This window comes from Ursus maritimus, unplaced genomic scaffold (assembly GCF_017311325.1).
Source record: "Ursus maritimus isolate PB19 unplaced genomic scaffold, ASM1731132v1 scaffold_4, whole genome shotgun sequence".
In the NCBI taxonomy this organism is placed as follows: Eukaryota; Metazoa; Chordata; class Mammalia; order Carnivora; family Ursidae; genus Ursus; species Ursus maritimus.
The window spans coordinates 86,648,669-86,665,445 of NW_024426552.1; the positions used below are offsets into that span (position 1 = coordinate 86,648,669).

Sequence of the window (16,777 nt, forward strand, 5' to 3'; positions counted from 1 at the left end):
CCAAGAAATGAATACACTATTTAAACAGGGATTAATGTAATTCAGAGTACTGTTTCATGGTTGTGCCTTCTTGGTACAAACATAGTATACAAAGATGGTCAGGACAAAACTTGCAGACTCAACCAGCATATACACTATTTGGAGAAAAAGAGAATATAATGAACTTCAAGGCATTACCCTATTAGATGTCATGAGAATGATAAAAACAATAGTTGTGTTAAGAGAAAGATTACGTTATTTATAAGACCATTAAAAATTGTTCACTGGAAAATGTGGAAGGTTGCCAAGCCAGGGAAGGGAAAGGGAAGAGAGGCATAAGCAAAGTTTGCAGGATGAAGTGGTGGCAGGAAAGTCTACCAAAATAGGAGACCAAAGTCCTTTATGAGGGCATAATGAATGGCCTGAATTAGGCAGCAACTGCTAGAGATTCAATGATAGCAATGAGATACATTTGTAAGAAAAAATAAATTGAATTCAGCAATAGAGTGACTGGCAAAAATAGGAGATAGAAAAAATTAATTGGGGGATGAAGAAGAAAAGAGTCAGCAATAATTTCAAGAATTAGAACTTGCATGGATGAGCTTATGGCTATGTTCTGGGAAAGTGATGTTATCATGTCTAGATTCTTAATTAAGAGGACATTATAATACATAGATACCTTTATAAATGGACTCTACCAGTAGCAGATCCATAGATGATTCCAGAAAAGGACTCTGAATATTACAATGGAAGAAGCCACCATTTTGACCTCTGGAGAGGCACAGGACTTTGCAGACTTGTAAGACCTGCTGCTCTCTGCTGAAATTTCTATCTCTCTGATTTATTGTCTGACAGGTACAGTCTCAGTTTTATTTTTTCCCCCATAGCACTCTTGAGATTTACATTATTTATGGTGGATGTATCTGTATTTCGTGAAGGGTTCAAGAATCTATGGCAATGTTAACAAAGTGTTAAATATATATGTAAATTCTAAGAAAATAAAAATAATTAAAATTTTAAATGAATCACTCAGTTTGCTATGGCTCAGACACCTTATGTTTAGAGAAATCACTTGGCACTGAGCCTTGGCTTCCTTTTATTGCCATGTATTTGTTTATGCTCATGCCTGGATGCTCTAAAGAGATTATAAATCCCTTGAGCACCATGGATTGTATCATAGCTTTATTTGTTCTTAATGCATAGCATACTGTTCTGCACATAGTTTGTGCTTAATTAAACTTAATTGATGGTGATGATTAATATTTTTTAAGGAAGAGAAAGACTAAATTTCTTTCATGTTACCATAATATATTTGTTCCTTTCCATTATTTCTTCTCTCTAGAATATGTTTTACAAACACAAACAAGTCTAACAAATGTTTTTGGGACACTTTTAGGACTATGAGTCTGGTATTTCTTTTAGCATCAGAGTTAAATTTTCTGATTTTTTTTTTTTAAGATTTTATCGATTTATTTGAGAGAGACAGAGATAGCGAGAGAGAGAGAGAGCAAGTGGGAAGGAGAGAGAGAAACAGGCTCCCTGCTCAGCAGGANCAATGTAGGGCTCCATCCCAGGACCCTGGATCATGACCTGAGCCCATGGAGCCACCCAGGCACCCCAAATTTTCTCTTTAAAATAAGCTAAATTCCATTCTTCATTTTTAGAACAATGCTTCATATTATATATGAAAACATAGACTTCAAAAATGAAGTGGATAAAATAGAAATATGAATACATTAAGATTCAGGATGATATACTTTCCACTTCCACAATAACACCCATCCACCCACCCACCCACCCATGATGAAGTGTCCTTTTTCCTACGGCATCTCCTGAAAAATGACATCAGAAAATGATAGAGTACAATGTGGTACAAGTCTATTTTTTTATTGCCTTACAGGTTAATCATAGTGTAGTAGAAGTACCAGCTATTTTGAAGGGGTGGCATGCCCACTCTCCAGAGACATTCATCATGCCCTGGGCCTCTTAACAATCTGCACTCCCCTTCTCTACCCCTAAACACACATATCTACCTTGGTGCAGTACTAAAAGTCAGTATCTATAATTTTAAAATTATGACCTTGGAATCATTAAAAGCTGACTTACGTACACTCTTAACACCAATTCTTTTCATTGTCCCTTCTGTTTTATCCTCTTAGGAACTGCTATGACCTTGTTGAAGAAATTCTATATACTGCTTCCTTGTAGTAATTCTGAACAATATACTAGAACTTTCATAAGCCAATCTCTGACACCTGTCAAGCTAGTTGTCACACATTTTCTATTTTCCAGCTTCAACACTTCAAATACTTCAAAGCTTCTTGAAGTTCAGCCTTAGGTTACATACCTTGATAAACTTGAGCATAGACTCCTTTATGAATGTCATCCTAGTACCGATTATTAAAATAATTACAAGTTTACAATTTCTCAGGCTGGACCCTTCAGTTAATATCTTAGCCATATTATTTCTATTTTTTTATCTGGAAAGATATTTTATCTTGATCTATGCTGACACTCATTTCCAAATACAGACTCCACACTGAATATACTTACAAAATAGTATAAGTTAGTAAATTAATATTGAGTAAGTTAGTATAAAAGAAAACCAGTTAAAAGAACAGGATACCCACTTTACTTATCAAATTGGTAAATATGTATATTTTTTCTTTTTAATGCACACTGTTGGCAAGAGTGAAATTAAAGAACAATCTAATGCTTTGCCATAAAGTTTTTAAAATACACCACCATTCAGGAAGATCTTTTTCCAACATTTCAAAGGGCTTAAAGTATTCATACTTTGACCCAAACTTTATACCAGCAAATTTACTTTGGAGGAACTGGAGAGAGGAACAAATATCAAGTCTACAAATTTCCACAAAATATTACCTATAATAACAAAACAATGCAGGCTAACTTATCAAATAATAGGTATGTAGTTACATCAATTTATGATGCAATTACATTATGGATTATTATGTTTTAAAACGATCTGAAAAATATATTAATATCATCTTAAATAAATGAATAGCAACAATATATACAGGGCATGATTAAAATTTGATTAAAGAAGTTAGGAAGGAAGGAAGGAGGAGGGAGGGAGGTTAAGATTTGCAAGCACATCATAGCTATTTTCAAAATATTAATTTAAAAATGTATCCATCCATTCATTCATACATTTACTTAATGAATGTAAAATTACCAATAACAATATTTCAAGCAAAGAGTAGAATTATTTTGCTTTTCAGTATAGCATTTTAGTTATCTTATGGTACATAGAAGAATATATCTTTACAAGATATATTTGAAAAGACTATGGTTACCAGCAGAATATAAGAAAACTAAATGCTGACTAAATTCTTAACCAGCATTCCCTACATTCTAGATTTCTGATTTGTGTTTTAGTTTGGAATTTACATTTTTCTCATTAAGATTCAAACACAGAAATTTCTACTGTTCCTCTGTCAAAAAATATCCAAAGATGTTTCTTGGCTCAAAATATTTTGGTATGCATATACATACCATTTGGACTCATAAAACACAATTTTATAAACTTTTCACAGTAGTACATGATTGTAATCTTCAAAATAGAGTAGATGGCAGAGAACATAGCACCTGGATATTGCCCAGAGTTTGTTCAAGATTCCATCATGCATTTATTTGCTTAGAAAGTTTACTAAAATGAACTCTTGCTTTAGAACATACGTCCCAGACACTGGGTCTGTTTAACTGAATATTTTTCATTTTGACAACTCCTCACTTCTTTGAAACACACTTTCAACCATATCCTGGAAGTGATTTGCTGTATTGAGTACCTCATAGCTTCAAGGTCACAACCATTAGATAGCCACACCTTTAGGAACCTAGGTTAGGTCAACACCCAACTGATACTGCCAATGATCCTATAATGATTGATTGGTTCAGGTCTCCAGTTTTCTTAGCAACAAATCTTAGATAACACACTCAAGTCATTTGAGCAAGTTTCTTTAAGAATATTTACTTTCCTACACCAGGACTGTCAACAGTTTGGCATACCTAAAGTTCAGTATCTAGAGTTTAGTCACTTTTTATTTCCAAGGTCTTTTGATCTTAAATCAACTCAGAGAGATGTGTTTACTTGGAGTCCATGACTCCCTTTCTAGATTAAGTCTAGTTACCTTGAATTCTAGAATCTCAGAATTCCCTGCTTAAATGGCCTTATATCTGTTTCCAGTTACCAGCCTTCTTTTCCAGGTCTATAATCTCCAGGGAAAACTGTCCCTCCAGTATGCAAACCTAGGCCCAGGAAATGGGTGAGAAGTAGCCATTTATGGGTGTTAGGGACTACGCTTACAAATGAAACTGGGTACAGATGCATGTATACAAGGTCCCTCATGGTGTGAAACAGAACCAAGGGTGGTCGCAGAAAAAGAAGAGTGGGTCAAGGATCAAGGGTCAGGAGCTGAGGGTCCGTTCTTCTGCTGTCACCACATTTTAATATCTGAGAACATTACATTCAAGCCTGCCTTCCCAATAATTTTGAACAGGTGTCTGTCAGATCAGGAGGAAAAAGCATATTTAACATTTTTTTTAGTTTGATTTATAACATTTAAATAGTATGTACAAATACAGCCCCCATTTCTACCATTGCCTTGTAACCTGAAACGTTAGGGGAAATTGGGCTATAGCTTCACCTATGATCAAATTAAACACATTAAGTCAGTTGAAATAGACCAAATTTCAAAGTCAACTAAGAAAAAAATGAAAATAGAATGGGAGGAAAGGGAGTGGGAGCGGAAAACCATCCAAAAAAGGCAAGGGGAGAAAAAGAAGAAAAGGATATGAAGAATATGACCTTATGTGCAGGAAAAGGTAAAGAAGCCAGACTGGAGAGCGGAAGAGAGAAGAAGATTAAGGAAAGAAGTGTGAAAAAGAATAGCACGTACAAAATAGGAGTTTAGCAGAGAACAGCTATAGATAGATGCATTGGGCTGGGAGTAGGAATAACTAAGCCTGGACTTAACTTATTGTTTTGTTGTTGTTCTAATCTGATTCTCTCTGAGTTTCTGTTTTCTTTTGCTACAGGGTAATGAAGTAAGCTACCTGGGTTCAATGATCAGTGTTGCTCTAAAAGTCAATGAATCTATGAGTGTTTTCTTTTTTTCAGTCCTTCCATCAGAGGATTCTGGGCCAGACACATCTGTGTACCCCTCACTCATATGACCATCCTCCCACCAAAGAAGCCTCTGATCTTATTTTGACCTCTTGAATTGTCCAAAATTACAACTGGCAGGAGTCTGCAAAACAATGATAGCCAATGGAACTTCCATTCCCGACCTGGACCCAAGGCCAGTATCAAAAGAAGTGCTTGAATTTACCCTCAATATTTTGCCATGTCTTAATCTGATTTTATTATTTTTAACAATAGGTCTCAGCAATAATAATATAAAATTTCTTTTCAATTCAATTTCCATATATGTACACCTGAGTGATAAATTAGAAATTGTCTCTAAACATGGAGTATGCGTAACATTTCTAATGCTCTGATGAGAATTATCAATGAACAAAAATAAAGTGACAAGATACTAATTTAAAGAACTAAGGGTATACTGTATGGTGACTAACATAACATAATAAAAATTATTATAAAAAATAAAGAACTAAAAATGACCTTATGCATAAAGTTGCAGTTTATTTTTTTCCTACTTTTGCCCATTTATCAGTACTACTATTTAGACTTAAAACATTTTTCACTAATAAGAGAAAAATGGTTAAAATAATTTCAATGCTAATGCTATCGACAAGAGACTGTGAAAATCAAAATACTGATAAATACTTTGTTCTCTTTCAGAATCTTCTCTAGTCATTTAAAATCACAGGGACAGAGTATCATGAAAGACTGAAGACAACTGCAGCTCTCTTGCGACTAATATAAAAGCCGGAACTTTCATGAGGAAGCAATAGTGATCTTTAAAAGCCAAGTGGACTTGGCTTCAATCCATTTCTTTTTAACATTTATGAGACTTCAAAGGCCACTGCTGTGTCTTTCTTTGTAGTTTCTAGAGAAACATTTGCTTATTAAAAAACAAACAAAACTATAAGCTTCTGTGTGAAACTAGTGAAACTGTGAAACAGGTGTTGAAAACCTGCAATTCCAGATGCAAATAAAATTGTATGGAGTTGTGGAGACTAAGGAATGGACAAGGAAATTCAATCATGGCCATAATCATCATCCACAGCTATATGAAATCTAGATATGTTGTTTCCTTCTGGAGTTTATAGTTAGAGCATATGGGTACCAAAGCTGCTGTTAACATTTTCATTATTCATTTTTAAGAGTCATCTAAATTCATCCCCAAAACATTTTTTTTTAAGATTTATTTATTTGAGAGAGAAAGAGAGACAGAGAGCATGTGAAGGGGAAGTGTAGAGAGAGATTGAGAGGGAAAGAAGCAGACTCCCCGCTGAGCAGGGAGCCCCATGTGGGGCTCGATCTCACAACCCAGATCTCACAACCCCAGATCATGACCTGAGCTGCTTAACTGACTGAGACACCCAGGTACCCCTCCTCAAAATGGTTTTAGATTTCAAAATATTCTACGTGAAGAAATGTGTCATTATCTTTAAAATTAGAAGAGACAAACTTGCCCTTGTCATCTTTCAAGATGAACTTGGAAATAAAATTAAAAACACCATTTGTTTTGGACAAGACTATGTAAATTACTATAAGGAAACATTCATATCAGTTTTGTCATTATAGGTAAATTATGGGCTCATTTTAAATTCAGTTAAGAAATATTACTCACTTCCAGCTATTGGTTGACTTTAAGAATTGTCAAAGCTGAAATGTTTAGAACCATTGTAGAGGAAAGTAGGAATAATAAGAAACACCACATACAGTGTGTGTTACATTGCACTATGGATATAGTGGGGGTGGAAGGCATTTTAGAACTAGTTCATTTCATGTAGAAAACTTCGAGAAACAGTTTAAGCCTGGGGGAAAAGCCCAGATATGTGGCACTACAGTGCTGGTGTGAACCTCAGTCTACCACTTAGTAGATGCGTGATGTTGGCCAAGTTACTTAACCGCTTGGTGCCTAGGTTTCGTCTTTAATGAAAGTGGTAATACTAGTACCTTCTTCATAAGTACTAGTTAAAAGTATAAGAACTAAATTAAATGAATGAACATGTTTAAAAAATTTAGAACAAGGCTATGCCTACCACATATGCTATATGTGTTAAATATAATTTTCCTTGATACTACCCCTGCCTCTATCACTTCACTCCATAGTAGAAGCTATCTTAGCCAATATGATTTGCCCCACTGACTGGCAGGTTAATTATTTAGAAGCTGGTTCAATTATATAATCGGCAAAAAAAAAAAAAATACAACTCTGAAGTATTATATGTTAATTTAGAACATGTGAGTGCATGTTTATTGGCCAATATTTTGATGAAAAGCCAAGACCTTTTCTCTAAACATTGACCTGTTGAATAAAGCTCTGTTATTTCTTTCTTGTCTTAAACATTATCTACATTCCAAGCTGCTTTTTTATTTAAAGTGGAATTATTAAAGATGTTTGTAAAGTAGACTGAATGCAGAATGCATCCAGATTATTACAATTTCCCCAAATCTTTAAGAGTTGCCTGGTCCACTGCATATCAATTTTTTACTAGCAATTCACCTTTTAAAACATTATCATTATAGGTTTCTTAGAAGTGATTTTTTCATATTCATGACTCACAAGTTTATGTAGCAATTAAAATACCTTGTTATTTATAACAAATGCAAAGGGCATATATAGATCTGAGAATATAACTGGCTCCGGGCAAGCATAACACATAACCTGAGATAACAGAAGTGTGCAAAAATTCAGAAAGGATCTGCTATGATGAGCTTCAAGGAGGCTTGGGCATTGATCTTTGTGTTCTAAAGGAATGGAAATTGTCAATGAATTCTACAAGTTGATTAAGTGGAAGTCAGTTAAGAGAACTTCTACTATACTTTCTTTACTTGATTATTTATAAGTCTGAGTCCTAATCTAGACTGTGACCACTTTATTAAAAGGAGAGCAGATTTTATCCATCTCTGAATTTCTAACATAGCACTGGATTACAGCAAGTACTTAATAACTGCTGGTTAAATAAATGAATGAATTTGAATTAATAAATATCTGAATATATCACATTGAAGTCACCCTATATTCTTAAATGTTGCCAAACTTACAACATGGCTGGTCTGTCATTAAACCCACTTGTAAGTATTATTACTGAAATTATTTAAAAAACTTCATTATAAAACAAATTTCCTCATAACAGGGATGATCATAAGATAATCCCTGAAAATAGCAATAGTACATACATAATATATTTTGATCTAATGGTGGTAGGCATTTGGAATGAATGTTCTTACTTAGAATTCCAAGCAAGGACAACTGCTAGGGGAAATCTGTCCTCCTTGCAGCCATTTCTAAATATTAGGCAATTTGAAGTATGATCTTTCGAATTATCCATTTGAGTCTTAAGAGTTTCTTCATTCTTTGTTTTTTCAATATCTGTCTCATATTTCAATTTCTTGTGTTTACTCCTCAGGCTCCTGGAAGCATACAGCAACTTTAATAGCACTCCCTCTGTGACAGGCATTTCATATATTGTACAATCAAAGCTTTTCAAATCTGCTCTATAACTGTTGATTTGTTGATTGGGGTTTAACCTTCTCTTCTAAAAGAAGGCTTCTCAGAAGTGGAATTCTTTGTAGAGTCACAGTTTATGAGAGTGTTATATTCCCTACTTCATGCTGTTTGTCAGGTGAATGGGATGGCAATACCCAGAGACGCCTGGAAAGTACACACACAGGTTTATAGAGAATCACAGTTCAAATTCTCGAAAAAGAGCAATGTTGAGCACCTTGTCAGACACAAAGGATGAGGCAGGCTAGTTTAACCAAGGCCATGTCCCCAGATAAGCATTTCTCCATGTGTGGTCAGAGAGCCTCAGGACTCCCTGAGATCAACACTATTTTCATAACAATAATGACGTTACATACATTCATGCTTTCATTTCCTCTCTCCTTTCATGAATATACAGGTTGCAAAAAGGTCATCAATATGGTTTTAGATTCCACGTTGAAACTTACCATTAGAAAACTAATATTTGTCAAGTCTCAGTGTAGTATCAAAGAAAAATACTTGCCATTATGTGAAAAGATTATCACACCGGATTTTCTTCATACATTTCAACCAAGAAAACATATAACAACAGATTAAAGTGTAGAAACACATATGAGAATCCAGCTATCCCATATTAAGTCACAATAAAGAGATTTGCAAAAAGGTAAAATAATGCTATTCTTCTATTTTGTGAAATATAATTCTCTTTCATAAAAGTAAGTTATTTATATTAATTTGTGACAGGTTTATTATTAATTTTTAAATGAATAAATACATATACATTTTCTCAGTTTTAATTCCTAACATAAGAAATATTTATACATATTAGCCACATAAACAAAAGCCTTTTTCTTTGGAGTTGTCAATACTTTTAGAAGGTAAATGGGTTTTTAGAACAAAATGTTTAAGAACCTCTGCCCTAAATGAATTAAGTCTGACCTGACAATAATTATACCATCTGATTTGATTGACACTGAAAGTACTTTTCCTAAAACAAATTACAAAGAGAAGTAATGAACCAGAGAGAACTCTAAAGAAGAACTTACGATTCAATCTCCAATTAGCATGTAGTAGAAAGGTAAAATCTCATTTTTAAGTGACATAAGTTTCATAACTATCAGTATGATAGTTACTGTAAAATATCAGTACAACTTACACATAGGTACATACAATTATTTGGTTCCTTAAGTCAAGAGCCTGTGGGGTTTTTTTGTTTGTATTTTTTTTTTTTTTTTTAGGAGAGAGAGAGGTGGGGGAAGGGTCAGAGGGAGAGAGAGAGAATCTTAAGCAGACTCTAAACCCAGCTCAGAGGCCAACACAGGGCTCAATTCCACAATCCTGAGATCATGACCTGAGCCCAAATCAAGAGTTAGCCACTTAACTGAATGAGCCACCCAGATGCCCCTCCTTAAGAGCTTTTAATGAACTTTTGAACAATTATTATCTGTTAACACAACAGTGTTAGTGGCTAAGTTCCAAACAGAAAATGTAATGAAAGAATTATCACTAAGCAAAATAAATTATTCGTCCCCTTAGTAAAATAAAATATGAAGAATCAAGATGTAAACTATTAATTACTTTGCTCCAAAATGTGTGCAAGTGTATTGTAGTGTTGTATCTGTATTGTACATACACAAAATAATTATTTTTATGTGATAAAATTACCTTAATGTTAAAGTTCACACATGCATACATACACCCAAATACTCATGCTGTTATATATCAGTTTAAGAATCAAAATTGATATCAGAGCCATCTAACTTAAAAAGAATGAGCGTTTGAAAACACCTATGCTACTTGGTTTTCAGTTGCTGGGTTACTAAATGATACTGAAACAATTACACAAAAAACTCGGCTATATAAAAGCTATAATACCCCTTTATCTCATTATCATTTAAATGTTAAATGCTCCATTATAGAGGTAAATTGGGTTTAAAAAAGAATGTTTCAAGCAGAAGAGCAAAAAATATAAGGTTAAACAGCGTGAGGAACCAGAGCTTCAATTTGTGGTAGAAGGCTTACTAGGGCATGGATTGATCTTTTGATATACTAAGAAAGCCAGACCCTCTGACATGCCCTATGGAGAGTAAATATACTGATCTGGAACAAAAGTTATGTGAAACAGCTGTTAAGTGACAGAAGAAATGTGCATCGGACCACCCGCCTGTCATAAATATTGCACTCTTAATCAGAAAGCATCTGTCTTTTCATTTCCTTTTCAGCAATCTCTGCATTGTATTTAATCTGTGCAGAATTCTTCTCCTAACAGGTGCAACAATGTTTACAAATTGAAAACCTTATTTAAATGAAACTTACAACTAGAGACATTTCAATTAACAGGGCAATATTTTATGAGAAGGAATAATTCCAGCATTTGGCAAATCCATACATTACTTTCCATTTGTGAAATGTAATTATCGGAAAATTAGAGGATAGACACCAAGAAAAACTAAAGGTGAAATATGCTTCAAACAATCTTATTCAATGTATAAGCACCCAGAGAAACTATAGGGGAAAGCCACTGGTGGGAATATGGAACCATGAAATATTGGGGATGGATATTATAAAATGTCATGTTTCACAAAAAATAATTTTAGAATAATATCCCATATGTCCATTAAAAGTGGTGTCTGTGGCACTAGTTTCTTTTCCTACAGTTCTTTTTCCTATTATCATTCACTTGTTGAAACTGAATATAATAGATCTATAATCAATCTGATGGACCAAAAAAAAAAAAAAAGGCAAAATCACTGAAGTTAGCATTATAATCACCCAAATAAAATTTAAATAGATAATCTCTTCCAAACCATGAGTATAATTATAAAATTAGCTCACTTATAATACATACAATTTATAAAGTGAAAAGGACCATAGAATTGTCCGCTTTGGCTCTTTTACTCAAAATGAGTGCGGTGATAATGAACACAGCTCCTACAAGGGTTGGGGGGTAACACAGGCAACACAAGTCTGGGGAAACATGTGGCCCATTAGGGTGATTGTTTCATTTCCCAATTTGTGCTAGCAACAGGCATTGAAGAAATGTTCTTCTTGACTGTACTCTAGGATAAACAACATGGCAGACTCCTTAATAAAGAACATGGCAAACTGGTGAGTAATGCACGATATAGCCAATTGTTTCCATGGGGGAAAAATGTTTCCAGATATCCAATTTTTCACCAAAGCTCAGGGCAAACAGAATGTATCCGTGAATAGGATTTTGCCCTTGGGCTTCCAGCTTGCAACCTTTAGCGTAATAGTTGAGAACATGGGCTTACTGTTAAACAGATCCAAAGCCATCTTCTATCCTGGGTATTTATTAGTTTTATGACTTTGGGTAAGTTACTTGATTTTAAGCTTCATTTCATTCTTGGCAAAAAAGCATTATTAATAATAGCTGACTCATAATGATATAAATATTAGGTAATAGGAAATAAAAATTTTTAGCACATCAAGTACTCAATAAGGGGTAGATATTTTATAAATTATATGCATAATATGCATAATATGTAACTATATATACACACACATATATTACATTTTTAAATCTAATGATAAATTCATAAAAACGTTCTAATTTCCTCCCTGTTTTACTAACTGACACAGGATAAATATTCCTTATATGATGGATAAAGCCTGTCAATGCTTATAATTCCTCTCAATGCATACAAATATTTTATTATAGTTTGATGCAGAAAGCAAAGGTTATAATCTGTTCTTGGAAGAATTCACCACACAAAATTATCTCAAGTATTTATATTTTGCAAGGGACAAATACATTAAATTTTTTTTCCACACTAAGGCATTATAAACAAGATCATTTATTATAAAGCTTAGAGGATTCTCTTTTAATTGCTTTTTTAGAGACAAATAAAAAATAATTTTGCTGATGGGAATTGGGCATTTGGGGTACAATTTGAAAAAAAAAAAAAAAAACTGATCAACTCTTTCAAACTAAGCCAGTGCTAGCAGATAGACTTTAGCCATAGGAGTTTCACAGTGATAACAGTACCTTCTTAGAACTTACTGTGACCTGTTTCTAAATCTTTCTACTGACACTTTAGATCCTCTGGGTGATCTCATTAGATTCCACCTCTTCAGCCTTAGAATCTTGTTTTCCCTAATAATCAACAAGCTCCTCCCTTCCACTAATGTGTGCTTGTCTAAAAAGTTTGGAGATTTTTCCACTAATAGGTTGAACCTACAATCAGATAGTAACACCTGTGATGATAGCTATAGTTGATGGAGGGCTTATTATGTGCTCAATATTAGCTAAATCCCTTCCATGCAGTCTCATTTAATCCTTACCAGGGTTCTAGGAAGTAGATTCCTTAAATATACCAAGGTTCCTCATCTGCAAAATTAAGTCTGAAAGAGGCTAACTCATTTGTCTCCCAAGTATCAGAGTCAAGAGTTAAGTATAGACCCATTCCTAAGGCTATACCACACTGCCTAAATTCTTGGCTTAAGATTCAAACACGGCAATTTAGACATGGATGGAATAAAAGCTATCATTCAACATGTAAACATGACAGGAGCCAGATAGGCTGAGATACGAGGATGATGAAGAGATATTAAAAGATATCAAGCAGGAAAATTAAAAATAAGTTAATGTCTTAATACACTGATTCATTAAAGTGTATCTAGGGGGCTTGGTAAAAGAAAAGCTATCTCTACACACGTATCCCATTTTTATACAATAATACCATATGAAAATACAATTAAAAAAACAGATAAAATATAATGATAACTTTTCCGTTACCCAAGAATTTGCCTCATTACAATAGGATTCACCCAGAGTTTCTCCCTCCGTGAATTTAAGTCGTTCGTGACCATTAGTTGTTTACAGAGGAGCTCAGGGATGAGTGTGGGAGTGCTGCTGAGAAACAGGAGACAAAATGTCGCTAAAGCTATCAGAAATTAAGATACCACAGATCTGAAGTTTAGCCTATAAAAATGTAATCTAAACACAACTTCTCAGGAGCATCGATAGTTGAAGAACAAAGCGGGCTTTATTCTATTTTCCAGCCGGTATTTATATTGTTAATATAATAATTACCTCAAGCTTTCAAATAGCTCCCAATAAAGCATGCATAACTTGTGAAAGGAAAATATTCCAACAGGTTTAGATCTGCAGAGAAACAGTTTCCTGTGACATCACTCTGAGAAAGATCAAAAGGTTTGAAGTCCAACGGATGGAGGAACACAGACTTAGTTACGAGAAATCAGGACTCTGGGATAATCTTTGGGAAAAAACCTCCTATGCTCGCAAAAAAGTAGAACCTTTTGGGCAGGCAAACTATTGACAAACTTCGGGCAGCTAACCCACAAGACTCGCATTAATATACAGCACGTGAAACGCATTTTCCCTTGGGCAAGGAGAGGAGAATCTATTGCCCATGTCATCTGTTTCTGTGAATACTGAAGATTACAATTATGTTTTGATGTTAATCCAACTACTGCAAATTTCTCGTTGCGAAGCAACTGTGAAAATGTGAGTGACAGTATAAATCTTTTTAAATTGAATTCAACACTACTGAAAAGAGCTGATGTTTTCAAATACTGTTACAAAGCTCTGAACAACAAGAATAACTCTCTCAATGAAGCAGCCTCCTATCATGACCTACTTGGTGAGAAAGACAAATAGCCAGGATAAAATCAAATTCTGCATGTCTGCTAACTTGTGCGTGTGTGTGTGTGTGTGTGTGTGTGTGTGTGTGTATGGGTTTCTGTGCTTTGCATTTTTAGGAACAATCACCTCTAATGCTTTGATGTCCTCAAAGGCAAACTGCACGGTGGGAACTCCAAGATGGTTGATGAAATAATCAGCATCACCTTGAATCTGTACAGAACTGACGCTGGTTTCTTGGCACTTAGCTCTTCTGGAACAGTTGAAATGATTTTTCTGAAAAACATAATTTAAATTGTTAGCATACACTATGCTTCTCGGGACATCCCAAAATCAGTGCTGCTCAAAATACGGTCCATAGATCGGCTGCATCCATGTCGCTCAGGAACCTGTCGGAAATATAAATGCTTAGGCTACCCCTTTGTCCTCTGAAATGGGAATAGGAGCCTTTAGGGATGGAGCCCAGGAACCTACATTGTGACATTTCCCTATGGTTCCGATGTTCACTAAACTGTGACTACCACTGGACCAAATCAAACGCTCTTGCTGTTGGTGCTTCAAAAGCATTTTTATCATAGATTTATTATGAACTGCAATGACTCCATAATTTGAAATATTTTTAAATGATGTTGAGTCCCTAAAAAGTTTAGGGTTTTGTGTTGTTGTTGTTTTTTACTAAGTTTTCCAGTAAATTTAAAAGATGGCTTTGTAGGTTATAATTCCATTCTTTGAGAATGTTTTTTGAAAACCACAGAAGGACGTTTCTCCGTTTATTCTTAAAAGTATATTCCCTCAAGTCTCAAGTATGAACTTTTATGGAAAAGTACCAATCTCCTCAGCCACAATCATGAGAAAAGTAAGATATTAGCAATGAGAACATCACATCTCACATTAAGCAGAAAGTATGTATTCAATTCATGTTTGTCATTGAATCAAGACATTGACTCTTCAACACCCCGCCCCCGTTTCCTTGGCATGATATAATTTCAAAAATACTTTTAAATATGACTGATGAAAAGATTTGGAAATGTGTAATCTAATATTTAGAAAGTGAATTGTTGCAACTTTTTTCCAACCACAGTGCTAGATTTTTCCAACATAGAATAATGTTTCAATGTGTAGCCAACTTTCTGTGAAGATCTAATAGAAAGATCTTTGCAACAAAGTTAAAATCAAGTAAAATGGAAAGCCCGTGTAAGCATTTATAAACAAGGCAAGGTTTCAGCTTAATGTAATTCATATATATCTTGAGTAAAATTCTAAAGTTTTATAGTGAACCCCACCAATTTGCTTCTTTTGAAAGTCTGATTTTCTGAAGAGAGTGAATTCTCTTTCACTTCCTGATGCACTCCTGGGGCAAAGATTCCTCAAGGTTTTAGATCCACCTGAGACAGTTTAGGCAGAGTTTTAATAGTCCCCCAAAAGAGCTACCCTTAAGTACTAGGTTATGAAAAGCAAAGAAAACTACTTTATATCATGCACAAAATTCCAAGTACTTTTGACAGATTCAGCTGTTCGAGTATTGGCACCTTTGAAAGTATTTGTTCAGCCAGACTAGGCTTTTTTCCTAATTGAATTTGAATGCCTTGGTCAGGCAAGACATTCACAGGTGTGCCATCACTGGAGTCTCGGACTCAGCCTGCTTCACTCATTCACATTCACTGAATGGTGCCCAGGCGCATTTGAATTTGTGAAACCTAGTCTGTTATACTCTTTTAAGCTTTAATAAGGATTTGATAGAATCTAGTCTCTTCTCTCCCCAGATGCTTAGCCAACAAAATTAAAAATCATTTTTACAAGTGGTTTACGTGTTTATCCTTACTTACATTTGAAACCTGTATCCTGCTCAACATCAGTGAAAATATAGGGATTTCCCAGTGAAAATAGGTTTGGCTGGCTTTCTTTCTTTCTTTCTTTCTTTCTTTCTTTCTTTCTTTCTTTCTTTCTTTTGTTCAGCGTTCATTTCATTTTGTATATTTGATTCTTAATATCCACTCCAAATACCTGCCATGCTGATATTTCCTTAGAATTCTCTTGGGAAAATTTCCTTAAAAATTTTTTTTCTCCACAGATTAGCATGGATTAAAAGCTAACAATTCTAAATTCCACAATATGTGTTTCTGAAGGAAGTAAATTTTTTAAAAAATGTGAAACTTAAATGTAATATATATTTTTTAAACATTTCATTTATTTGAGAGTGAGAAAGAGAAAGAGACAGCATGAGCTAGGAGGAAGGGCAAAGAGAGAGGGAGAAGCAGACTCCCCATTGAGCAGGGAGCTTGACTCCACGGACCTGAGACTCGACCCCAGGACTCCGGGATCATGACCTGAGGTGAAGCCAGATGCTTAACCAACTGAGCCACCCAGGAGCCCCTTTAATGTAATATTTGATACTATTTTTACTTAGTCATTATTGTTATGTAATAGCTTCCCTCTGTCAAAAAGTATGTTTCCCATACATGCAAGTTGCTAAAATGACACAAATGACCCCATTGCAATCAATTTTCTTGCGTTCTTTGCTCTACAA

The 16,777-nt window shown here is 34.7% G+C and overlaps 1 protein-coding gene across 2 annotated transcripts in view; it reads right to left on the reverse strand.

The window, feature by feature from the left end:
- Nucleotides 1-16,777, reverse strand: part of NAALADL2 (N-acetylated alpha-linked acidic dipeptidase like 2) — a 1,239,935-nt gene that overhangs the window by 182,427 nt on the left and 1,040,731 nt on the right. For both annotated transcript variants that reach the window (XM_008705318.2, XM_008705320.2), the window contains one exon: nucleotides 14,380-14,526. In XM_008705318.2, the coding sequence (XP_008703540.2) occupies nucleotides 14,380-14,526 (147 nt within the window). The remainder of the gene's footprint in view (nucleotides 1-14,379; nucleotides 14,527-16,777) is intronic.